Source organism: Sparus aurata, chromosome 5, assembly GCF_900880675.1.
Source record: "Sparus aurata chromosome 5, fSpaAur1.1, whole genome shotgun sequence".
NCBI lineage: Eukaryota > Metazoa > Chordata > Actinopteri > Spariformes > Sparidae > Sparus > Sparus aurata.
The window spans coordinates 13,473,911-13,500,790 of record NC_044191.1 but is presented as its reverse complement, the minus strand read 5'-3'; the positions used below and the strand labels follow the sequence as shown (position 1 = coordinate 13,500,790).

Genomic DNA, 26,880 nt, shown 5'->3' with positions numbered 1-26,880 from the left:
AAATGTCACTGGCCCAGTACATGCCAGTGTCTGGAAGCTGATTGATGCCCATAAGAATGTTCAGACCCACATAAGCCTTCATCTCCCTCACATCAGTGGGGTGCCAGTGGGGGTCTGATTTTCCACTCCTCCTTTGCCGATAGAGGGCGTATTTGTTTGTTTGTTCTACCATGTGTTCAAAAAGAGAATCTGGGAAGAGTATCCGGAAATAGTCACGGGTGTCGGCATCGTCCCCCAGCGAGTGCTGAGGGCCGCTGACGGCGGAGAAAGGTTCGATTGCGATCACCTGGTCAGGTTCGCCCCAGAAGTCGGGAGAAGTGCAGTCATCGTCCAAGTCATCTTGGAAGCTGAAAAAACTCCTGCGCTCCTCCTCCTCCAAATCGGAGAAATCAATATCCGAATCGTTCGAGGTGGTGTCGGAGCAGTTAGTGGAGGTAGAATAATAACAGTCCTCTGCGTACTCCTCCTCGTCGTGCTTGATCCCATTGCTGCCAGTGACCAAAATTATGTTGCAGCCTCCTCCCGCGATGAAGCTGGCCGCGTCCGCAGTCTCCGCCGCGGCTGCTGCTGCTGCTGTTGCTGCGCCCGTGAATCCGTTCTCCCCCTCGCCGCCGCCGCCGCCGTCGTCCTCCTCCTCCTCCTCCCGCAGTTCGTCTTCCTCGTCCGAGTCGGGCTTTCTGTACGGAATTTCGAACCACTTCACATCGGCCGAAAGATTAAGCGGGGAGTCTTGACTGTCGCACGCCGTGCTACTTTCTGCGTCCGCGCTAGTTTCCAAAATAGTAAAAAGCTCTCTCCCTTTTCTTGCCGTCGCCATGTCGGGGTATTAAAGTGCCCCTGCATGAGTCTTTTTTCATATAGGGTTTTTCAACGTGGGGAAACAATCGCGCAAACCGGTCATCCGAAAATGAGCTGATGTGCACTTCACGGCAGCCTCTTCCCCCAAAAAACTTGCTGGTTTTCGCGGAGCTTATGCGGCGTCTATAAGCCTGATTCTCATTGTTTCCGCTCCTGGTTTTTCTGGGCTTTGTAGCGCAGTGTGGCCGCAGACGTCAGAAGCTGCATGCATGTCCTGCTTTGTAGGGCGTTTTGCGACTGCAGCTGGTGGGGTTGCTAGTTCGCTAGGCTGGCAGATGGCCGCTTGCTGTTCTAATGCCCGCTGGCATTCGGCACTATCAATAAGCCGGATACCCATCTCCGAGGCCGCGGAGAGACAGAAAAACCACTGCGTAAAATAAATAAATAAATAAATAAATAAAAAACCCCAAACATCAAAAAATCACAAACTGTCAATCAAGCGTCTCACCTAACAGCTGGAGCAGGATGTGAAAACTTTTTTTTTTCTCCCCCAGCTGCTGCACACAGCTCACAAAGTGCACATCCCTCTCATTATTTGACACGTTTATTTATTAAGGCTTTTTTTTTTTTTTTTTTTTTTTTAATCATGCGTAAAGACGCACAGACACATACACACATACGCACAGCACGATGAAAACACACTGATGGATGCCTCCACATCACACAGGGGCTCCTTCTCCTCCCTCTTCCCAAACAGACTACACGCTGAACTCGGGCAGAGAAAGCAGCTTGTTCATTCATAAACATGCTTCTTTCCTCTGACAGGTTCCTACATGAATCTGAAGCCCTATAGGCTATTGTGGAATTAGGGACCTCCCTCTATTTTCTGAATGTGGGCAGATACTCTTGTGTGTTTTATTTCCAGGACACAGGGGTGAAGAGCTAGCTGCCTGATAAGATGGATCCTCTGCCGCTGTCAATGTGCAGGCGTGTTTTTTTTCTCTGTTACCCCCTTTTTTAAAAAAAAAAAAAAAAAAAAAAGTATTTCACGCATACTAAAAAAGTCTGTTACACTGCCAGACTCTTTTTGAGTACCTGTAACATTTGCCAGCTGTCAGGGCCAACAAAACATTGTAGTTCTGCTCGTGACCTGTAGGCCCGAGTCATACCTGTGTTTATGAATTAATAAACAAGCCACATATTATTCTCAGCCTTTGTTTTTGAGTGTTCTCCCTCAGGTGTAACACCCCTGTGATACCGTGTGGGGGGGGGGGAAGCTCAAAATAGACTGTGATATGTGATCTGAGTGGATTGTCTGATCCGGGATGTGTTAGATTTGCTCCCACCATCACACCCTCATGAGTGCGAGTTAAATACAACGCTGCACGTTTGGCCCGTTGACTGACATCAGTTAGTTTCGCTACAACAGGACCTTTGGGTTTGACCTAAAAACAACAAACCACTGGTCATGGATTCCTTGCTCGCCTGGGAGGAGACTAGTTAAGTCATGTCTTCTCCTGTGGGGGATGGGCTACAGGAAGGGTCCTTTCCAAATTCTTTTAGCCGTGGAGTGAGTACATGGCTGGCTGAGCACTGGGCTGCTGCCCCTGGGCCCTGCAACGGAGGCACAATTTATGTGTCCTTCCTCACCAGCTTATTGCACAGATTCTCGTTGTCTCAGTGGTATCATATTGCCTCTCTGAGCAACGGGGCCTTATTGCTGTTTGTATCTGCAGTGTAGGCACTAAAGCTCACACTGTACAGAGCACCGCACACTGGGAACCAGTGCGTCGGATAACAGTGGAAAAATGAGGGAGGCTGTGGACCTCCGATATCCAGCCCAAAAATAGAAGTAAGGAGAGAAAAAAAATGGCTCACTCCAGCGTTTCCAGGCCCCTGGAGCAGAGTACTGCAGCAGACCCCTCAGAGACTCCCGCGGTGGGGTGGAGAGACGCCGACCAATGGGGGCTCAGGCGTGCAGTGTGTGTGTGTGTAGCTGTGTGTGTGCGAAGCTGTGTGTGTGTGTGTGTGCGGCTAACTCAGCTCCTCCACGGCTCTGATCTTTTTCTCATGGATGAGTTCATGGATGGTTTCTGTGTGTGTGTGTGTGTGTGTGTGTGTGTGTCTCGCTCTCTCTCTCTGTCTGTGTGTGAGTGTGTGTGTGTGTGTGCATCTGCCAGCGTGTGAGCAAATGGTGCAACCACTGCAGCCCCGTTAAAGACAGACCAACCCTTCTCTCTGTCATTCCCTGACAGTGTGTGTGTGTGTGTGTGTGTGTTGGTGAGAGGCTTATTAATAGTGATGTCTTCTCCCACTGCCGGTAGCATCCTGAGACTTAGCTGACGTGGAAGCACACTGTAAGCAGTGTGGTGGATTTGTGAGTAACTCATCAACTCATTTAAACGGGAGGAGGGATCGTAATTGACTCTCGAGTGCTATCTAAATAAATTCACAAGGAGAAACCGTGTACGTGTAGAGAACCACATCACCTGCCCAAATAAGTGTGATGTGTAACACTGACCTTGAAAAACACTCACCTGGTTGCCCCCTACCTTTAGCAACAGTGGCACACTGCCCTCTTGTGGCGTTAGGAGAGAAATCCCTGCTCATCAGCACATGATGACAGTGTTACATGGTGAGTATTTTATTCTCATAGTTATGGTAGAGTTTTAAGTCAGATACCTCAGACGATCCAGCAATAACAAGGAAGAGCATGGTTGAGATATTCTGCGCTGTAAACCAAACATCCCATACTTTGCTTTAAATCAGATTAGAGATGTAGTGTACGCAAAGGCCAGCGATCTCCTCACTACTGTTCTGTGCTGTTTGTCATTGTTGATTATATATTTAACTCAGAATTAATTATGATAATCAATTTGATGAATGATTAAAGAGAGCAAACTGTGATTTAACAGCAATCGAGCCGTCTACAGTGTTTGTCTGCCGCGTGTCAAAAAGCTATACAAGCAAACAAACGATTTCTATCCCCTGCATCAGAGATGTCGAAAGACTTGGTGGAAGGCAACAGGTTCGGCTATAAAGCAGAAGAAGCACCCCCTCAGAACTTTATTTGCTTTTAACCACTAGATGGAGGTAGATGACAAAGCACAGAGGGGGGAGGAAAGACGTGCTGTGCTTTTGATGAGAGTATATCTCTCCGATTCTGCCTGTCACACACCTGCCTCGCGTCTGACTCTGTCCCATGTTGCCGGACAATGTGTTTCTCTTTAAGCCTGTAGTGCTGGATCGGGACTAACAGAGCTGGTCGGGGAGGCCTTGGCTCTGGTCTTGGTGCACTCTCAGGCCCTCTGCTGGATCTGGTCAACGCCAAATTCAATACATGATGCATCCTGAATATTACAGTAATTAATCATTGTTAGTCACAAACCTTCCAAATCCCTCTTGTTGGAGTGGAACCTCATTTTCAAATCAAAGCGCAGATCGACTGGTCTGAGAAAGGGTAGGTAAGGGAGGTGCATTTATCGATATGAAGAATGTAAGTATGCAAAAGTGAAATATCCCAGAATCTTTAAGTATCCTGCGCTGAATTTTGGAGTTTCTCCATTTTCCTACACCCTGAACTGCTCTTTGTCAGCATGTTTTCATGAGTTCATCTGTATATGAATACACTGTGAACACATTTCTGCTTGATTCACCCTCGGAACATTTTTGCCCTCACTTCACGTGTTGCTTTCTATCATTGAAGGTCACTCAAACTAATCCACCTCACCTTGTTGTGAGCAAGGGGACTGTTTTGTTTCTACCCTAACTACATTTGAAGAAGCATGAATCTGTTGATGGAGGAGAGGCAGGTTGGCTGGTGACAGCATGGGACGTGAACATTACAGGCACAATATGTAACGATTCAGTTGAAATGTTAAGAAATGTACTAAAATGATCAACAGAATATGAAGAAATAACAGTTTTTCTTAAATCAATAAGACGTCTATGTTCTGTCTTGCAGAGATATCTACTAAAGTTAACATGCTACCCAGCTAGCCTCGGCCTGCCCCGGTCAAAAGCTCCTTGGCTGTAAACACCAACACTTCCCCTACTGTGCTAACCAGCTAACAGCAGCTACAGTAAGGAGCAGTTAGCAATTACTTTAGTGATATTTGGCCCAATATCACTAAAGTTGGCCCAAGGTCGCCAATTTTTATGCAATGCACTATTATCAGTGTCCCCCTCAGCTGAGCTGTAACAATAGCCAGCCTAGGTAGCCGGCCTCTTGTTCATGAGTAGATGCCTGCCTGTGCCATCTAGTTCCATCATATTTGACTCAAGGCTACGGTCATGTCTACAACCGAATGCCATGTCATCTACGAAACGCACACCGACCCAGTCGAGATAAATGAATTGTGCTACGGAAAAGAATATGTTACATCTATTTGTTCTCCAGGTAAGCTGTCTCTTTAATGCCTGTCTTTATCCTCAAAGCATTCTGTGCATTGAAATATTAAAATCAAGATGTATTTTAACAGACACTATCTTGTCAACAGGACAGAGGATTAAGAGTCCACAGAGTCCAGTGTGGGAAACGTTCTAATTTCCCAGCTCCGAATTATTTCATTTTATGAGTTGTGAATTATTGTTCCTTGTGAAATGTCTCCCATGCAGAAAGTCTTTTAATGTTTTAAAAAATTAAATGCTGTGTTAGTGAATCCTATGTTTTCATCCTCCCCTGGCACAGCAAATGGGTGTTGTTATTGTTGACATGTGACATCTTCCCCGGGGTGACACATCCAAGACCGCAATATATGGCCCATTGGGGGATTGCGCAAAAGGGTGTTTTGTCTGCTCTGCATACAGCGAATGACCGGAACCATTTTCAGACTGTAATAAACAAACACAACAATTGTTTTTGGGGGATGCGTCACTTGTCCGCAAACATATGTGAATAATTCATGGCACCCCTTTGTTTGCATTCATGGGAAACGGCATCGCTATTGGTTCGAAACCTATAATTAATGTTTCCTATAGTGGGACGGTTGATGCTGAGTGCTGATCATTGGATTTCCCCTCCAGTTTAATGCTCCGTTTTTATTATTAACAATAAATCATCTCTTGTTGCGTCGGAGTCTCCTCGATTACAAGAACTGTTTACATGTTGCTTTTAATTAGATCCAAATGGCTTTGGATGGGAAAACCTCTGAACAAATGGATTGCAGGGGTGTTGTGCACAATTATTTGCCATTGGTGAAGGAAACAAACAATGCATTCATTTTCACTGGCAGATGCTCGCCGCTCCACACGCTGTTCTAACTCAGCATCTGAGAGTCAATCACTGTAGTTATTTACCAACAGGTCTAAACAACAGAAAGCCAAGGCCGTAACTAAGGCCATCCAGGGCCATCTGAGAAGTGTCTGGAAAACCAATAGCGACTGCCTAACTGGTTGATATTTCACTCATTATGTTCCTGTAGTTCAGCACTCCCTAATGAATTATGACTATGACCAATTATCCAACTGATAATATCGGGGGGAAAAAAAGCACTTTCCTCAATCTTCAAACGAAGCACATTCATCCCTGTGACAAATTCATTTCTCAACACTTGGCCGACGTGACACGATCGCTACGCTACCTGAGCCTTTGTTTCAAATACTTTCTCAGACACATTCACGCCTTTGCTATTCGAAATGCTCCCTCTGGCCAAAAATCTGACTTGTGGGAGCTTGAGCGCGTCCATTTATGTATCTGCAACAAGGACGGTGAGGCATTGCACTGCCAGGAGCAAGCTGATATGCAAAATACTGTAAATGACATAACTCCTTACAAGAATGTGCCTGTTTGGCGGTTCTTCCTTGTATGAAATTGTTTAGTTTTCAGTTCTCTGGAAAAACGATTAAAATCACAGTTGCATCTCTCAGTTGCGTCAGCAGCGGTGGGAAGCACCGAAGCACAAAAAAGTAGATTCAGTAGATTTCTAAGGTATCTGTACCTTACTTGAATATTTACTTTTACTCCCTACATATTATCACAAGTATCTGTATATTTTCAGTACCGGCTAGTTACTTTAGTTTAAATGCATTTGAGGGGAATCATCGATTATCTTTATTTTGCAGGCGGCCCTCCCAACGTCACAAGACTGATTTCTGTGCATATCCTGCATGGCAGATGTAGTGACGCGAAACAACGCAACAAGACGGAAACAGACAGAGCGATTGGCTGGAATGAGGAGGATGGGCGTATTATTGTCTCGTACCTGCAGAGACCCTGCAGCTTCAGATTTTGCTGCGCTCTGGACACCAACCCAAAATGTCGGTATTTGAAGTCCTGGGAAGGAGACTCAACAATCAGATATCTTTCTGCTACATTATCAGATGGCTCGGACAAATCATAATGATTCTACAATGAAGTCTAATAGTCTTTCAGCTGTATTAATATGACGTGAGGCCCAATTAGTTTTGCACAGAAACGGCTGGGAGAAATGTCCTTCAGAGGGATAATTTTTACTTTTTGTACTCCGAGGACACTTCAGTGCCTACGGACCATTACACGATCTGTCAAGTTTTTCTTCGTGCACATCCTGGTGTCAGAGAAAGTTATTGCCCGAGGAAGCTTGTAAGTCTCTCCTTCTCTCCGGAGAGTAAATCAACGGATTCTGCAGTCCTGTTAATGCTGCCCCCTCATGTTGAGGGAGGAAGTGACCACATATGGACCTGGTTACCTTCCCTTGATGCGCACTTCAGGTCACACAAGAAGGGGGTGCGTGGGGTGGCGCATGTGTGCGTGAGAGAGGGACACTGTACGAATGTCTGTAATCCTGGTGCACAACTACTACCACTCTTCTAAAGTGGTATTTCTGGGTACTTACCACTGTAATTGGTACCTTCTATTGGTAGGTACCTAGTGTGGCCACAGCTTGTACAGTATATTTAATGTTGAAAATTCAAAGAGCCATATATATTGTTCTTGCTTTTTCAAAACCTTTATTACGTTTGTGTTGCTGAACTGGATGGCTGTGAAGGACGAGTTGGAACAGGAAAGGTTAGATTGCGAAAGATACGTACAAGTGGCAAACCTCAAAGGAAAAGGTTTCTATTCAATTGAATATTAAGTCGTTTGAAGACGGGTGCCTTAAGGTGAAGAGGACCCACCCCTTTTTACATGGAAATGACTAACGAGCAATCTGCTGTGAACCTGAACCTAAACATTCTCACGACTCTGGCAAACAAAAACCGAGAAGGAGAAGTATTTCAAAGTGAGGAAACTAACATCCCTCTGCAAGTGTTTGGGCTGAACACAAACTATTTCCTGAGCCCTCTGTAAACCGTAGGTGATTATTTTCACGAGTTATCATGAGTGCAACGTCTTAAGGGTGGGAGAGTGAATAATACATCTGCATGTGGCACTGTTTGTTACAAAGTGTCAAGCAACCCTCCAATAAGTGACGAATGACAAATGGAGGATGTAGTTTCCCAATAACTTCACAAGTTGTTTCCAAAAAGTTACCACCGTCATTGTGATTCATTTTAAATATATATATATATAACTAAAGTAAAGATACGTATTTGTACCCTTGCTGTTGCTGTGGTGGTGTCACAGGGTAGTCTGTTGGGGCGAGACATCATCTCCCTCTCTCAGCCTGAGTCATGTCTGAGGGGACAGAGGAGCCTTTGTAGCCCTCTCGGTTCCCACATCTGAAAAACTTGTCTCATCTGGGGCAAAAATATTTTTCTCCTCGCTTGAGAACATGCAGTATTAGCTGAATGATTCATAATAATAAGTAAACACTTTATAAACGTAAAGGGGGGGGGGGGGGGGGGGGGGGCGGTGTTCTCTATCAGCTGTCATGCAATCTAGAATAGAGAAAACATTTAGAATATGAGGATTTTCCAAATGCGGAGGCTCCCATCAAATATCTGAAAGACCGCTGTGACACTTTGTGATCGACCATTATGGATTGGATTTTCCTGCTCTCTCAGCGATTTTAACCTCTTCTTCGTCATAGCGCTACATACCAGTCACGCCCGTGGACAGAGAGAATACTTAACGGTGGTTATGATATTCAGCAGAGCAGCTGGGGTGACAAACAAGAGCAAATAGGGTTGGTGACAGTGCGGAACTGAACTAATCTCTTAAACCACAGAAGACTGAAGATGTTGCGGCTCATAGCAAAGAAATGCTTTATCCGGGATGCCACGGGAACATTGGACGTTCTGAATTTCCTCAATTTAGCTCTCCTGCCTGCGTAATGTGTACAGCAGCCGGAATCCAAGTGTTGTCTCAGTCTTCACTAGAGATTTCTTATCTACCGGCAGTCTCATTACAAACTGCAAGCATCCCAATTTTCTACACAACGCACTTTATCACGCCTATCAAACCTCAGCTCTGTATCTTTGTCATAATGATGTCACGGGCTGACCTCTGACCTTTGCATTTAACTAACAGTAACTCTTTTACAGTGTTGAGAAGGTACTTGATCTTTACTTGCGTACTTCCATTTGATACTTCCTCTACTCTACTTCATTTCAGATTGACACGACTATATTTATCTTTGTAGTTACTCTTAGTTACTCTGATTATACGTAAAAAACATGCAAATGTAATCGCCGCGCTGTTTAATGCTACGCCTCCGACCTCTTCGGAAATAAATAGATAAGAAAAAAGCTTTGATCAAAGAACATGTCCAAGAAACGATTGTTTTCACTTGAGCTGTTTAGTCAAACGCTGTTTTGCTGTGAATCTCCAGAGATGTTACGTAATTACAATACTTCACCCCACCCTCCAGGGGACAGGGGTGAGCAGATAATGACTACATTTGAAAATCTGATCACTGCCATTACTGCTGTTTTAATTCAACGCGAAAGTTCCCAGAGGTGTAACGACTCCGTGCAAACCCGATAGGCTTTAAAAAAATGACAGTGTAACATCGGTTCTTACACAATTATGCCTTTTATTGTATTGCTTTAAAACATTTAACTTCCTCCGATAAAGGTGTGGAAGAACAGGGCAGCCCGTATGTTGCTTCTCTCTTTCACCTTTAAATCAAATATTCGTCGGAGCAGCTGCACATCACTGCTCTGTTTCCTCGTACATGTTTCAACACTCACAACTGAAACAGAGGACGTAGAAGCCTCTGTGACTCACTTGGCCTCAGTTCAAGGTAAACACTTAACCACCAGTGGTCTGAACCCCGTATCTGTGATCATTTTGAAAATAAATAAATAGGAAACAAATACAGTTCACGTTCGGGGTGATAAGTCGGTCTCTTGTTTGTGTGACCTGACAGGCACATGCTGAAAGTTCATGAAGTCAAGATCGGTATTGAGGATAATTTGTTCTGCGTGGATAAACAGCTTAAGGAAATGAAGCTGTCAAGAGTGTGAGCGATGTTTGGAGACCTATTTGTGTGCGTGGATCGGAGCCTCAGTTTCCCAGGGTCCATGAATCAAACATACAGTGATGTAAGGTTCTGATCAGGACTGAGAAGAACTGAATTAGGTTGCTCCGTCACACTGTAAGCAGACCGTTAATCTCTTGATATCTAAGGATAGACGATTCTCGATGAAGAATAATAGTGCACGGATATTTAGCATGGGATCAAGAGCTCTCCTTTAAAAATAAATGTTGAAACAATAAAAGTTAAGAGTGACTGATTTAATTCCTCAGACACCAAGCGAAAGAAAAAAAGGCTGGAGAAAGGAAAAACAGCACGAGCCAGAGTACAGTGTCCAAGTGGCGTATTGCCTTTCTTTTCTGGAATATTCTAATGTATAAAAATCACAGCCAATGTATTACAGCAAATCTGTGCTCTCTGTATTCAAGCCACAACACTCCCACCACAGCTTTGAGCCCAGTACCTTAATAAGCAAACCTGGAGCTTTCTTTCCTTTCTTGTCACCGATTCACCAAGTCGTGCAAAGCCAGCCGATGACTCGCAGGTGGTGAGTCAATGAGTGGAGTCATTATCTGCATTATCTGCACCCCCCCACCCCCCAAAAAAACTCCACTCTGCCGAATTTCACCCTATTGAGCCAGCCATTGTGTTCGTCTTAACCTGATGACGCGGCTTCAGTGTACTCCATCAGACATTTCTAGGTATGACACAAGAAGCTGTGCTCATCAGTGCGAGTGTCTGAGGTAATGAAGGAAGAAAAAGCTGTGCCCTTGTGATTCTCTGTGCTTCTGGCTAAGGCTGCACCTCTTAAAACATACAGAAGTACGATTCACGTTGTCATCAGTAAAGGAAAATAAAGGGACTATGACATCATGATGTCACTATTATTACCTTCAGTAAGACCACAGCCCAGTCACCAGGATATGATCTTAGCAGTTGACGCAAACCACAGATATATCCCAGGGTGACTTTTGTACCAAACTTAGGTCACATTCACATTATACACTTATAAGCTTTGACATACGGAGGTGCAGGGGAAGGTGGTGGCAGCGCTACGAGCCACAAGGCTGCGCGACGGATGACCTCGCTTTGAGTCTGTGGGGAGCCGGTGTCTGAGGCCACCAAAGCCTGTTTCTCACAGGAAGTCGGACCATCTCCAGTTGTTTCTGTGACAACCAAACCTGTCTTTTATTTACGGGAAGTCGTTATTTTGTGGTAAACAAAGCTGGATAATTTCAGGGGAAATCTGACCACCATCTGCAGCTAAATTGTGGGGACCATAACCTTTCTTTTCCTCACGGGAAGTAGGACCATCTCCGGCTGTTTTTTGCGATGACCAAAATTGGGTTTTGGGGTAGCAAGGAGCAGCAAGGTGGAACCATCAAAACCAAACAAACTGAACAGATCTTACGGAGGCCCCGAATAGAAAAGCTTATTTATTGAGTAGGCTCATGTCCTTAAGTGTTTGCAGAAGACTCATATTGTATATCATTTTATTCATTTCTTTGATCATTAAAAACAACAACAGGCAATGCCTCTTGAGGGATGGGAAGTTGGGGAAATAACCGATCCTAACTCTGATACCAAAATATATATATAGGATCTTTTGCACATTCCTGTTTGTTTCTCCATCAAATATCTTTCATCAGCAGGGCCAGTACAGCCGATACATCGAAGCCTCCGATATACCCCGAAAGTCAACTGATCCCTCATTTGCCAACACATGCTGGTTGCATTAATTGCGGTATAGTGTAAACACATGATTGAGTATGATGATAGCACCACCCACTACATGTTATTCAAACCTTTCTCACAGTTCTTCCGCCGAATGCAGAGCAGGACTATTGTAGAGTCACATCCGTCGGTACCGGGGTAGCACCACTGCGTCCCCGTGTTCACAGCTATTGTTACTCAACAGAGAGCAGCGCTACTTTCTTTTCACAGCACCGCATCCTGTGGTGAGAGTGTGAAAGTGGTCGGCTTGTGGCCCTACAACTTCACAGTTTTGTTGTGTCACTGCTGTTTCAAAATGTCAAAATGTGAATAAAAACAAACTTGTCGACTAATGAGGAAAATTTCTTTTGCATTAAAGTTTTAATCCGTCTTGTGTAGATGCTTGTGTGCTAAATCCCCGCAGACCCACTGCATCGTGTGCTGTTCTCTCACACAAGCGATCATTCACTATCGTTATTTCTCAATTCGAGGCTACACCCATGAGTGTGACGCAAAAAAAGATGGGCATCTGACAGAATTTTCAAACGGATGATTTCAAGCTAGTTGGACACGTTTACATTGGCCGGACGTGCATCACCGCAGCTCTGTGAGTGGCGCTGCTGTCATACTCAAGTGTTATTGTGCCAGGACGCGCCTTTGCGAGGTCTACAACTGCAGGTCCTGCGGTCCAACACCACCTCCAATACTGTACTGCCTCTGCATTCGGAGGCCAATAAAACAGATGAAACACTGCAAGTCATTCAAAAGTTAGAGGGGAAGATTGAGAGAGACGTGCTCCCGCAGAGAGGATCATAGCCTAATAAAGTGAGTTATGGTTATGTGGGAGAGTCGTGATGAATCAAAGATGTTTACAGAGGAGAGGAAAAAGCTAATTGCTCTGAACAGATGATGTTGGACTGCCTTCATTGCACGGTGTGAACATACTGACAGAATCCCTCTAGTGATGGTTAGAGGATTTCTGTAGCGCACGCTTAAGACTCTGAAATGTGATGATTATTGAATTAGACTTTTTTTTCCACATGACACATGCCTGGATTGCCTCTCAGCGTTACGCGGCATTAGATTGAAAATGCATTGCAATTTAATAGTGATTAACAGAGAATACAGAATGTCCACATGACTAACTAATGAACTATCCAATAGAGGCAAAATGTTCTATGCTAATCAGATGCATTAAACTTCTTTTTGCAGAGAAAAAAAAGGGGAGAACGCCTGCAGAAACAATGGGTCGTTTAAGACTCCATGGGTGCCTGGCCATCTAATGTTTGGCAGGCTCACATTTCCTAAATGAGCCTTGTCTTTTCAAACCAGACCACTCCCTATTAATATCTGACAGAGCTTATGTGATTTCATGCTACAAAGATAAGATGCTGCATGATCGACCTGATGGATTCAGGCATGATTTGAAAGCTTCTGTCGCCTGCTCGTGTTCAAATAAAACATCAGCTTGAGCACCACCATATCCATCCACGAAGCTCTGTCGTGTTTTCTGCTGACAACATACCTGCACATGTGCACATTGCGTAAGGATCTCAACATGCTCATTACTGAGGTCTGAAATTTCTGTTCTTCATCAGCTGTCTTCTCTCAGCTGCACAAGTCCAAGCTGTTGCTACAATGATGGCAGCTCTGAGAGATGAAGTGGAGGAGTGCACGTCCTACCTCATGTCTGGAAACCTGCCGGCCAAACTCAAGTGGAACATCTGAGCTGAAGTGGAAACAGTCCTGGGTCTTCCTGGAAGTGATAGAGAAACTTAAAAGTCTGGTAGTCAAAGACTCACACATGGACACTGGGAGGTTGAACCCATACATGGCAAACACTATCACAGTTTAAAGAAGTTTTGTGAACCATGTGATTAAAAAGAGGACTCCCGCGAGGCCCCAGTTATACTGAGGATCATTCGGATTGAAGTACAAGTGATTTTTATCTTCATTACTCACACGATTTTTTTTTTTCACCACTGGAGAATTGTCTGTGTTTATTCAGCAGAAATACACAGTCTGCTTGATTCTCCAGAAAACACTGTACAGATGTCAGCTGGAGATGGCTAGCAACACATCCTTTGATGGTGTCTGTTTGTGTGTGACAGTACGTGGGAAACTTTATAAGGATGACAAGGATGTTAATCCCGGCAATAATCACAAAGATAATTTAGACATACATTTAAATAAAAGAATCAGCATTAGAATAAAATGCACTCTGTGCAAAACACAGGCAAAAACTAGTTTGGAGTTTCAGAATACACCTATATTGCACAATCGTACACATCATCAGTTTATTGTACGTTAATACAGTGACTAAAACCACTTCGCCACAGTTTCACATGAATTGTTGTGTCAAATAAAGACATGTCTTTCAAAGAGTTAACAGAAACTGTGACTGTGTTCACAGACAGGTAATGGACCTGTACAGACCCAATGGGACTGTGATGACAGTGAGTGACTACTAACCCATCACTGATAACATCTGAACACGTCACATCTTGCTGTCAATTTAACCTTTCCTATCAAATGTTTTTTCTCTATTTGTGAGCTGCAAGTCGAAACTATTGATTCTTCGTGTTTTTTGTGACAGTAATGAGAATAATGCTTTAGCACACCTTGACCTCTGCATGGAAATGTTTTATTTGGGCTGTGTTGGAAAAAAAAAGGAAATATGCCAAAGCATATAACTTGTGGTGTGAATGTTTCTCACCAGTTTTTTTTTTTTTTTTTTTTTTACAGCTGCTGATTATTTTCCTGACTAGTTTTGTATTTGAAGACTTGTGCTCTTAAAAAAACACATACGGAACAGATAACCTCAACAGTCTTCTTTTGTTAACGTACTCAGTAATATCTTTATATGTGTATGTATACAGTATATGCGTGATAGTTTAATCAGAGCACAAAGGTCAAAGACAATAAGTGAGAATAACTAATTGGAATGACTTATTCACTGACTGAGCAAGAACAACACTTCAAAACAATCATTATAACAATTAAAGTGATGACATATACATGGCACTTGCATACCTTAATGCAGTACAGCTGTTGTTACCTCCGCCAAGGAGCTTATGGTTTTTTTTTGTTTTTTTTTTAAACCTGTGTCCACCTGTTGGTTTGTGAGCAGGATTACAAAGAAACTACTGAACGCATATCCACAAAACTTGGCTTGAGGATGGATCCTGGTCTAGAATAGACCCGGTTAACATTTGGTGCAGATCTGAATAAAGGGACAGATACAGGAAGTTTTTTGTTTTTGTTTTCCACTTTCTTTAACTTTGCAAGAGAGGGCTTTTTTCTTTTTTAATTTGTACATTTCTCACTAATGCATAGATCTTGATGATTATCATTAATACCATTATTTTTTAAATCTGACAAATTTAGGGTGGGTGATATTTGTGAGTGAGTTCAATGTGATGCTAAATCCTAGCATAATCAGAATCAGAATCAGAATCAGAAAAAACTTTATTGTCCCCTGCAAAAAGCAGTGGAAATTCGTCTTTGACGTGTTCACAGATGTGCAGTCAACATAAAAATCCAGCAGATTTAAATATAGACTTGATTGTTATTGTTATCGTTCACACCAGGGTTTGACAAATGACAAGTCAGCCATTACTGATTTGTGTCTGACCTACATGTCTCTGCAGCAAAAACACCCTCCTCTTGGATGCCCCTATGGAAGTTCAAACATAAAGTGCCCTCTGCTGTGGCCCAGTATGCCATCTAGGCTGCCCTACATAATAGAGAATTTGCAGCATTTAAGTTATACTTAAGTGGGAACTATTTTAATCTTAAACAGGGTTGCATCCTGACTTTTTCGACTCTAAGACATCCTTACAGTCCATTTCTGCTGCAGCCTGACTACGCTGCTCAAAACATGTGGAGACAAATTGCCACATGAGGACCGTAATCCTTCGATCGTCCATTGTCTCATTTGTGTTGGTACAAAGTCAAATTCTAAGGTGTCTTAGTTTTTACTCAGCGTCATCATTAATTCAGATCCCAGTTCCTTCATGTATATTTCTGCCACTGACGAATCCCCTGCTGGCACAGACCTTGGACTCTGTAGCTTTGTGGAACTGCCTTGTTACGCAGAGACAGCTCCTGCCTCGGGCTAATGAGCGTGGAGTGAGATGTCCTCTGAACAAACTGCGAATGCCACCTTCAAAGGAGACGTGCAGTGCCCCAGTTTTTGTGGCCGCGGGGAGCTGTCTGCCGGGACTAAGTTTAAAAATTTTCTCTTGTTACCATAAAATTTCTGGTAAAAGATTACATGTGGAAGGAGTTAGGGAGACCTTGAAGGCCCGGGTTTTAAGGATGAGCCAGTCACAGCTAAAGCGCAATGTTTATTAAAACTATCCAGAGTCTCTTATAAAGTCATCAGGCATGCCGACCCAGACTTGCCCTACATGGAGGATATTGGCGTCTTACAGCTGGCAACGCTATCCTTGTCGTTTGTTCTCTCAGAGGCCGAAAACAAAGGTTGCACATTCCTAATGAGGAAGTGAGGACAGAACAAAGGCTTTACAGTATGACTGTGATGTCAGGCAGCTTCAATCTATCATACTGTGGCCTTTGTAATCCTCTATATCTAAAGAGGAGTTTGGGTTGTTGCTGAAAGCACAAGCAGCCACAATAGAGAGCTGCCCTCCTAGGTATCAGAAAACTAAGAAGCCACAAAGCTTTTAAATAAATAAATAACCAAAGAGCAAAATATGGGGTCACTGGGAGCTGATCACTGAGATACACCAGTTGTATAATGAGGACTAATCCACTTGATTCATGTGTCTCTGTCTCCCTGTCATTATCTCTCTTACGTTCTCACAATCCGGGCATCTCTCTTTTTGCAGTTTTCTCTCCCCCCCCCTATTCATCTTTTACCCCCTTCAACAGCAGTGAGTGCAGCAATTCAAACTGGCTCCACTGATTATTTAAAGGGTCAAGGTCCGTTTGGGCACTCTGATGTGCTCAGCAGGAGCTGGTGGAGACTTTATTAGCCTGATTGCCTTTGAAGTCTTCAAAACGGGTGCAGGAAACTCTCCTGCCTGATCAAAGGAGGAAAGACACAAGGAGATTAGGATGAAGTGCTATGGGTACTCTCCTGCTGGAGCTTTATGGATAAAGACGTATGAAGCATGAAAAACTTTAGATACGACTCATTTCATTGTTGGACATTATTACATTTTACAGCTTTGAGTTGAACAAAGAACATTACAAACCTCCAATTATCTGCCAAGGGAAAATGTGCAAATGTCAGGAACGATTCAGGAACAATTGAAGTAAATACCCTTATCAATCGTCTGAGAATAATTCTCTACCATTACTTAAGGAAAAAAAAAAAAAAATGAAGAATTTGGAAATCAAACAGAATGAGCTCAGCATTGTTCCAGTCCCTGAGGTCCTCGTGGATCCTGACTATCACCTCCTGGCATTGCAGCTGACATTTGCCATAATTATTCATGTGAATTAATGATGCATGAAGCACCACTGTATTCAGCAAGGTGGTCTGGATTAGATGGCTAACTTTCATGCCACCTCATGCTGTCACACATTTGGATGCTGCTCCAACCCATTTGGAATGAAAGGTAAGAGGGTTCATGGAGAACTCTCTACGGTGAGTGTGAAGTTGACTCTTTTATGAAAGACGATGCACATTCTGCACAGAATATGCATTAAGAACAAATCCTGCAATTCCATTTGCAGAAACACTGAAGTCATGAGACCAAACTACAGAACAAGCACAAAAAATAGTCACTTACTTTTGAATTTTTTTTCAAAATTGGCAATTTTGTTATTTTCATTTGTTCTAATAAAAGTATGACTCAGATGACGCAAATATGATGTAATACAATTTGTACCTAAAGTTTAAAAAGTACTGGCTGGGTCTAGATGTATCAATTAATTTGTTATTTTCATTGTATTTAACATATACCATGTATTTCAGACTTTCACAAACTTCAAAACATGAAATGATTCAAGTGTTGTAATCTAATCACTTGGGTTATCTGAAAGGAGACATGTTATGTTAATTGTCAGGTTCATAATTTTATTTTGGGTTAATACAAATAGGTTTACATACTTTAATGCTCAAAGAAAACATCAGTTTTCTCATATTGTCCTGTGCTGCAGAACTTTATCCCCCCCTCTGTCTGAAACACTCTGTTTTAGCTTCTGTCTCTTTAAGGCCCTCTCTGCCTGAATATCCAGTCTCCTTTGATTGGTCAGCTCACACTCACCTGAGCCAGAACAACTAACTACAAGATTTAGGATTAGAGGTAATCCAAATCAATTCTTACGCGCCAAACTACCTTGGATTACTAAATGCAAATGTGTGACAGGGTGACGCTGTGTGATGTCACAAAGTCACGGAATTAAAGGCGAAACTTTCGAAATCTTTAACATGCACGAGAACATATAAAACAAATAAAAATGAGTAAGTGAAAATAAAATAAAATGTAAAAAACATAATGGGTCTGCTTTGATCTTCTTAAACCTTTTGTGCAGCCAGACAGAAATATTCTTTATCATGAAACAGTAACATTGAGTGGTGGATACAGGTTTACTTGTCCATGAGAACAAAAAAAAATGCTTCACACCCATTTAAGTGTAGTTAACTACACATTTGCTTTTGCTTGGCTTGTGCCGGGCTGGAGGAGTTGGGGTAAGAAAAAAAGAACACGTGGGATGAAGGTAATGATGCTCAACAGATGGCATAAAAAGAAATGGGTCTCTTTTCCTATGTCCCTAGCCATTTGGCTTGACTGGAGTAAATTTTGGTCAGCCAACTCAAACACAGAAATCAGGACACGCATTAAGTCACTTTAGAAACAAGAGGAGTTCAAATGTTGTTTTAGGCATCCGGACACAGAGAGACTGCCAGATATTCTTCTTCCTCATTAGAACTGTGCCCACAGTTTAAGGGAGATTACGAGTAATCCTTGATTCAAACGGTTAAAAAAATACATTTGACTTTGTCCTCAGCAGACCCTCCAGCCAGGCCCGAGCATCTGTAGTTTCCAAGTATCTGTTTACTTCCTTAAGATGTTGTAGGCAAATTATTTGTGAATATTATTTGAACTTCAGCGCAGTCTTGAGGTAGAGTTACCTTTATTGGTATTCTATCTAAATCACACCATATTCCTCTCATACATTTGTTAATTTTGTGACGATCACCAGAACAGGGCAGACGATAACAGCTGCTATAACCAGCTCCTGTTAAGTGACTTCAGGTCTTCCAATACGGTTTTTCCATTCAACATCACCCGGAGCATCGGCTCGGTTCATTGACACAGAGATGTCCCCCCAGTCTACCAGTATCTCTGCATCCCAAGATAGAAGCAGATGACTGAGAGCTTCCTGCTCCGGTGTCTTCTGTATCTGCGTCACTGACTGATAGTCATGAGTTTACCAGCAGGCTTCACTTGATGCTTTATCTCACCCAAAACGGATACGCACCAATATTGGAGCCACGTTCCCCAACAAGGGACTGTGTGTGGGAGTGTTGGGATCTGGACACTCAGCAGCGTGCAGAGTATCAAAGGTGAGTGTGTCAACAAGTCTCCTCCTTTATTTAAATCCTCTGCACCACACACAAGAGTAAAATGTGTGTAGGCTTGTTCTTAACCACCATAACTTTGTGTTTACATCTATGATTTGGATGTTCCCCTCGCTTTCAAAATTTCATGACCAGAGTTGAGTCCGATTTCTTTGAAATGTTTGTAATGGAGTACAAATAACGTCACATTTTTTTTGTAATTAGTACCATAACAGCATTGGAAGACAAAAAAGAAATCTAATCTGAACTCTTTAGGATTACTTCAATATAAAACATTACAACGTGAATGGACAAAAAATGAATAGATGCAGCAACAAATATTTGTGCAATATTTGTGCATTTATTGTCAGTCAACTTGGATGACACTTAGTGTAGTGTTACTGTGTTACTTAGTGTACAGTTACATCCTTATCAAAAGGTAACAGAGCATCTGTTATCATGAAAAGGGTTCATACATTTAAAATTGCCATATTTTACAGACTTCCTCAAAAATGTGATCAACTAATCCTGGACGATGTAACTATAATTTAATTACAGGTTTTTTCAAAATCTAATCTGGGGCGATAACATGTATATACTTATTTTTTGGAATCTGATCATGTACATAATCCCAACATCATGTACTTTGTTTCTTAAAAACCCTGTTATTTTAGCACTGCGTTTCAGTTTGATAAATGGGTCAAACTTTTTGGCTGACGATATAAATTAGGTCAAATGTTTTGTGCACAACTCAGGGATCGTATAATTTAACTTTGTGACATTTAAGATAATGGAATAATGTTGTCATATGCTTTTATGCTGCCAGTCGCCCCTGGTTGAAAATAACATTGAGAGGCTTTGTCAGCTAAACTTGCAATTACACAAGGTCCTAACTTCCAGGAAAGATTCTGGATTTCCCCCCCACAGTCTTCTGAATTCTGTCCAATACTTCAAGGAATCACTTTAAATGTCTCAAATACAAACTCATCTGGGACTAATTTCCATCTAGGGTGTCATGTTATGTCGTGCAATCAGCTGACAGCTCTTCGCAGTAAACCCTGTGAAGATGAGTGCTGACTGCAAGGTTACAGAGGAGGTTATCGTAAAACTCTTCACTGTCCATTTCACTCCATGAGGAATCTCGAGGACTGCACTTCACATGTGACCTCGTGCTGCAAAACTTAATGTCATAGTCTCCTCTTGATCGAAGAAACTGTGTCTAAAAGTTGCTTTAATATTTTATGCACAGTATGTGTGGGATGAAGTCCCTGAAAGAGAGACGACTGACAAAAGGTTGTATCATCAATGTGTATTTTGCATGTTTGAAGTCATATTAGTGGCCCTTCATCGTACAGTGTGGAATTTATACAACAGACGTAAACAAGTGTCAACAGCAAACACTTATCAAAATGGTTGAGTTCAAATGACAATAATCAACCTTCTCAGACCAGACTTCCAAAAAGGTTCTTTAATAAATAGCGGCAAACTGACTGACTTTAAAAACATCAGTAGCTCTGTGAGGCAAATATGTCGGACAATTAGACACTTGAAGAGCTATCCTATCATTTTGTCTGCTGTGGAGTCTGATCAGCACTTCTAGATACAACAAACAGGGCGCAGAATACAAAGAAGGTGCTGAGATGATTCAAAGTCACACCTTGCTATAACTCAGTTCAGAAATATAAGCCCCCATGTGACTTGCATAACAATTATGAAGACTTATGAAGTTCCTGTTTTGTGGTGATTTTCAAAACACGTTGATACAATCAAAAGAGAAAAGGAAATCTGAAATGTTTGGACAAACAGGGTATTATTTGATCCCACAGATGATGCCAGAATGTGAATTCTTTCCTTCTAACTTAATGGCAGATAACAGAAAGGATTGCCCCCCCCCCCCCCCCCACACACACATCCGGTGTAAACATTCCACATAAGCAAACACAAGGACAGACCTGGAAGTCCATGGAGGGATCTAGACACACTCTGGTGCTATCAGCTCCCACCCCTCCCCCTACACAGACACACTTTCTCTCTCTGTGAGTGATGACGGGTCTCCGTTTTTACATTATCTAAGTGACAACCACTGGAGGTCCTGTTGTGCTTCTTGGATCGTACTGTCCATGCCTTGGTGTCCGTTTATTTCCCCAATGTTTCCATTTGTGGTTTTACTTTGGACTGCTACTGTAGAAACAGTATACTAAAAGCCATGATGACACAACAGCAGGCCACCCAGGGACTCTTCCGCTCACCTGGAGAAAACAAATAAATATTAAGCTGAGGGATACACCATTTGGCCACATTCCATTGGTAATATAAGAAAAATATGACTTAATGCAGGCTTACCTATTCTGGCACACTTCCAGAAAATTCCTAGAAGCCTAAAAGATAAAATAAAATAAAAATTTAAATCAATACATCAACAAAACAAAAAAGAGGCTGCCTGCTGTGCTGATATGTCATGGGTAACTGCTTCTCAGACCTGTCACAACTTTACATGAGGACTGAGATCCCCCTTCTGCAAAGTCCAAGCAGCCATCAGACGTCTATTTCCATGTAAGGAATGTGCACAGCAGAAGAGAGGGCGACAGCAGGCAAGTCGTATTATCTCTAGTGACAGCTGAGGCAAATGTGGCACTTTTCTGATGTGTCTGTTGGACCGCACAAGGATGTGTGTGTCTGCAAGTATATGTGGACCAAATCCTTCATCTTTCAAACTGACCAGATTGTGTCAGCGTCCCATTGCGAGTTTTTTTTTGTTGTTGTTTTTTTTCAACAATTTTAGCAAACATTTTTCTTTTTATTATGTTTTTCTGTAGAAAACAGGTTCTCTTATAATTGCTCTCCCTCAGTTTCTACCGCACAAGAAGTGTTTCCATAACGTGTGGCTCCAAATCAATACAAATAATGTCTCAAGCCATCAATCAAGTAGGAAAACTATTAAATCATTCCACCTGCCAATCTCAGGCTCAACTGTTTGTCTGGAGAAGATGTCCCTCCCTGCTCCAATGGCGTGTGCATTTGTGTGACGAGTGTGTGAGAACGTGTGCGGCTGTTCCTGGGCTGTGCCAGATTTATTAGAAGTGAATCATGAAGTTTGTACATCCAAGAATAATAATGACTCAGAAATGTTGAAAATTAAGGCCTTCTGCTACTTTGCTCGCCTCAATGAAGAGCTTCTTCTCATTAGTTAATAAAAACAAGCAAGTGTCCTTAGAAGCTCCAGTGAGTGACACAGGGATGGATAATGTATTACCTTACATTACACAGAGCAGAATGGGCTTCATTTCAGACCATTTCACGTTGGTTCAAATTAGATTTTTAACCAGTGAAAGAAATAAAAGCTGCTCTGTTAAACAACTTGAAATCAAAAATGTAAATTCATGCGAGTCATAACAATTCATAGACCCTGCTCAATTTGCATTTTATTTATCTTACTGAATCGTAATAATACATTAAAATTACATTAAATGAACAAGTGCAGTAGCACCCAAATAATGTGGCAATGCAGTTTGGTAAAGTTAGGACATATGGTTAAAGATATTTGTCTCTATGAATGGGACAAAGACAGGAATTTGTTGGGGGTCAAAGAACATTGCACATTTTTTAACCAGCGTTGTATGTACTGCTGGTAGCATATGCGAATGAACAATGGTAAACATCTCTCCATTTTGACTGCACCATTATCTCTCCAACTTTTTTGCTGGCAAAAATCTTCCAAATAACCCTAAAACATGGTATCTGCCAGATTTTAGGGCTGTTGTAATAACTACAGATTGTTGTTTTGTATTTTCTATGAGCGCATCCATAGACACTACTTAGCACTTAAATCATAGCACTTATGTGCTTTATGTATCCTTGATGAACAGCAGCTACTATGCTGCGATGAGGGCTCGCAAATTGTTTCTATTTTTTTGATTCTTACTGTAGACACAAACAGTATAGTTGGATCAGGATAGACAGGCAAAGAGCCACCTCTCATATCAAGTGAGGGGTATCTCATCAAACGCTGACTGAACTGTCTAGACAGTTGCTGGTAGACCATAAACCAAGAATTCTTTTACTACTCTGCCTATGTCTTGCCTAAATATGAAAACATATATTAGCAAACCATTAGGTTGCAACAGGGAAAGACTGTGAACCAGAATTGGCCATCATTCCTGCATTGTGAACAAAAAAGGCTGTAAAAAAGCTCTGATCAAACTAGTCAGTGGTGAGCCAACCTGACCCATGATCCTCCTCACTGTCTAATCCTTCTCTAAACATTTTCGAAAACATGTTTCAATGTTCTGTGTAGCTGCAGTATTGTGATATTGTTTGCCACCAGCCGGCCGCCTTACTGTTTCCAGTTTCAAAACAGATGACGAGCCAAAACCAAGCAATGCCCAAATCACAGCATGTCATCAATCAGTGCGAGTGTTTAGTGATCCTGTGCCGCGCAGTGCATTCTGGGTGTTGTAGGTTTTCTACCTTTTGGCAAATGGGAATACCACTGTCCATTTCATCTATTTTCCCTCGTCTTGTTGACCCAATTTCAGACCCCATTTGCTTTCTACTGCATTCTTAGCTCAGTTTTATGCAAAGGCCATTTTTATATATCTGGAGTAGCATGTGATCTTACCCAGTCTTGTTCTTGTCTATCAGGCTGGGAGCCATCGCCCTGATGTAAGCACAGGTACAGATCAGGAGGAGGATCACTGTTAGCAGTGACTGGAAGTTGAAAATGGCCGACTGCAAGATGGAAGACAATAACGTATTTAGTACAAACATGATCTAGTGCAGCTTAACAGCAAACCATCATAGAAATTAAAACCACTGCTTTTGTTTATTTACATCTTCTGTGAGACTGATGTTCTGATAGTTGGAAGGAGGAATATTGTTGTACCGACTATTTAGTGAAATAATTGTCAAAGATTGGGGGACCAGAATGATGGACAGATAATATTATATAACAGTACACATAACAGTTTTACCATAGACTTGGTTAAGATTACCTCTTTGAGTGGGTACATATACTAGCTCCCAAATCTCATGCTGCCATGTGCCAAAATGAAGAACCAAGACAGCTCCGCATGGCTTCAAACTGTGCGGATTATTTGTAAGATACAATGAACTATTTTATCACAATTACAATACTTGAGAACAACAGACTGAACTGAAAATGTAAGATTTACTGTTTGTTTTATGTAATAAAAGCATAACTGCTTTTCACCGCCTGTGTGTCTGCTGATGCTCCTGACATGGTACGCAATTCTGAATGAATTACTTCGCTGGGAGAAATATTGGACACTACGAGTATGGATGCTCATAGTTTTAATCACTCGTTTCCCAAATAATTTACATTACATTTACTTAGCAGACACTCTTGTCCAAAATCACAAGAATCATGCATCATAATTACTTATTAATTGCAATGCAATTTGCAATGATTTTTGGTGCAACCCCAACATACGAAAAGCGTAAGACTCTCTGTTCATGTAGGGTCATTCTGGGATGACTTCATATGTGCCCTAAATGAGAAAGACCAGAGTTCATCTTTTGAATATTACATCATACCCAGTCTTGGGGGATCTACATGCATTTTTTAATTATGCAACATTAGTTGCATAGTTTTTTGTTTGGGGTCTTTTCCTTACATGGCACTAACTACACTTCTGCTTCTGGCAAAATTACGACATTAAAACAAGTTAGTATTTATAGGTTTATGCACTTTGTATATACATGTTGTGCTTAGTTCTGCTATATGAATGCTGCACGCCAGTCTTATCCTTCTCCCTTAATGTTTTGATAAAGATAAAAACAAAACACCTGACTGAATAGTCCGCTTGTCCTTAAGATTGCAATTAAGGAATAATTACGCTACGTGCAAACTAGCTCACGTATAAGCATTCGTTAGAGAAAACAAAAACATCCCATTATTGTTAGTTTATAAACAACAGCGCAATGCCAATCCAGGATAAGCAGAGCAACCACACAACTACAAACTGTTAAATGCCCCCTGAATTGTACTGCAGCTACGTGGCAGACACCTCTAAACATTGCGATGCTAGCTCTTTTCGTATTGGCAAATCAGTAAATTACTTTTGCATTGGGGATCATACGACAAGCGATGATAGAAGACCGCAACTTACACAGTGATCTAAATATATTATATAACGATCTTTACCAACAGAAGCATAGCGTACTGTGGTAGCTCGACAGGCTAAAAGTTTAGCGAATCTCAGTTAGCCAATGCTAGCTAAGTAGTTTAGCATTTACCATACGTCCTGCTTTACCACGAAAGCTATCGTAGGGTGTTGTCACAGTGTTTTGCACACAGATTAGGAGAACCGCATGTGTTGTACATAATGCCTAAAAGACGCTGTAAAAGAACAGAAGCACATTTTCTTCATATAAACAAGCTTACCATTTCTGTTGTGAGTCAAAGCCACATCACACTTCCTGCTCTCTGGAATTTACGTAACGTAACCCAAGACGTTTACGTACGCACGCGCTGCTCCGCAATGTTTAGCGTCTCTGATTGGCGGAGAGGACAAGAGGTGAAGGTTGAACGCTTCAGTCAAAAGCTGTCCACAGGGAGAGAGAGCGGCAATGAGGCAATGAGTTGAGCTTTATTGCATCGTCTGGACGTCGCAGTAGTTAGACCTTACTATACCGTAAGTCTTTTTAGGAAGAAATGTACGTAACGTATTCTATCCACACCGATATTAGGGTGAGTCAAGTCACTCCGACTGTCAGTATGAGGAAACCACTGTAATATTCAAGCAGGGCGGAACCACTGTAACACGCTCAAGAGTGGCGCCCTGCTGTTAAAGGAGAATCACCAGAACTCACATTAGCACAGCTAACGTTACGTCGTGAAGATTGCTTAGCTAATTAAAAAGAAGTTCGAGGAGGTGTTACATGTTCATATAAATGTAAAAAGGCTGTGAATATTAATATGAAGGTATCATAAAGCAAATGTAGTGCTCAGAGAACAGAATATATGTGTTTACCCGTAAATGAATCATCAAACATGGTCCAGCTTCTGCTTGAACTGGTCTATTTTCCCCAAAATGTAGTTTGAATTCTTTGGGAATTGGGAACTAGTAACTCAAAATGTAAATTTTTGACATGTCACAGACTTCACAGTTTTAAAAACGGTCCTTAGTTTAACCATATAGAGAAATGTGACTGTTATTTTCAGGTTGATGGACGTATAGATCCTATTCTGTCTCATGGTGCTGTACGGCTGACATTTTTGTGGTCCACTATTCTTTCTGCATTTTCACAATGAAGTCCCCTCCCTCAAACCAGCCCGGCAGCATCTTGATTGCATTTAAACCATGTTTCACAAATCCCCCTCGACCTTTCCTTCACAGACGCTCCTAGAGAGCTCTTCATGTGAGAAGCAATCTGTCAGATTGAGAACCACACATAAATAATGTATTGCATATTTTACTACCAGAGTGCAGATGACAACTTGTTGTAAAAAGTAAACAAATGAAGAGGATG

General features: G+C 42.0%; 2 protein-coding genes across 5 annotated transcripts in view; one reads left to right on the top strand and one right to left on the bottom strand.

The window, feature by feature from the left end:
* Positions 1 to 20,683: 20,683 nt before the first annotated feature.
* On the bottom strand, positions 20,684 to 25,928 carry tmem167a (transmembrane protein 167A). Its single transcript, XM_030417785.1, has 4 exons — positions 25,793 to 25,928; positions 24,008 to 24,117; positions 21,733 to 21,767; positions 20,684 to 21,638 (listed from the first exon to the last, which is right to left on the bottom strand). Exons 1-4 carry the CDS (start codon positions 25,793 to 25,795, stop codon positions 21,568 to 21,570), a joined length of 219 nt encoding a protein of 72 aa, XP_030273645.1. The 5' UTR covers positions 25,796 to 25,928; the 3' UTR covers positions 20,684 to 21,567.
* LOC115582061 (DNA repair protein XRCC4-like) overlaps positions 25,910 to 26,880 on the top strand; it is a 24,822-nt gene continuing 23,851 nt past the window's right edge. For all 4 annotated transcript variants that reach the window (XM_030417784.1, XM_030417783.1, XM_030417782.1 and 1 more), the window contains exon 1: positions 25,910 to 26,042. The gene's annotated coding sequence lies outside the window, so the exon portion shown is untranslated. The remainder of the gene's footprint in view (positions 26,043 to 26,880) is intronic.

What these genes read in the sequence shown, in the direction of transcription:
- tmem167a (XM_030417785.1), bottom strand. An exon ending in ATAGACAAGAACAAGACTGG is followed by an intron (nt 21,768 to 24,007) that starts GTAAGATCACAT and finishes TTTATCTTTTAG; the next exon opens with GCTTCTAGGAATTTTCTGGA. An exon ending in CTGGAAGTGTGCCAGAATAG is followed by an intron (nt 21,639 to 21,732) that starts GTAAGCCTGCAT and finishes TGTTTTCTCCAG; the next exon opens with GTGAGCGGAAGAGTCCCTGG.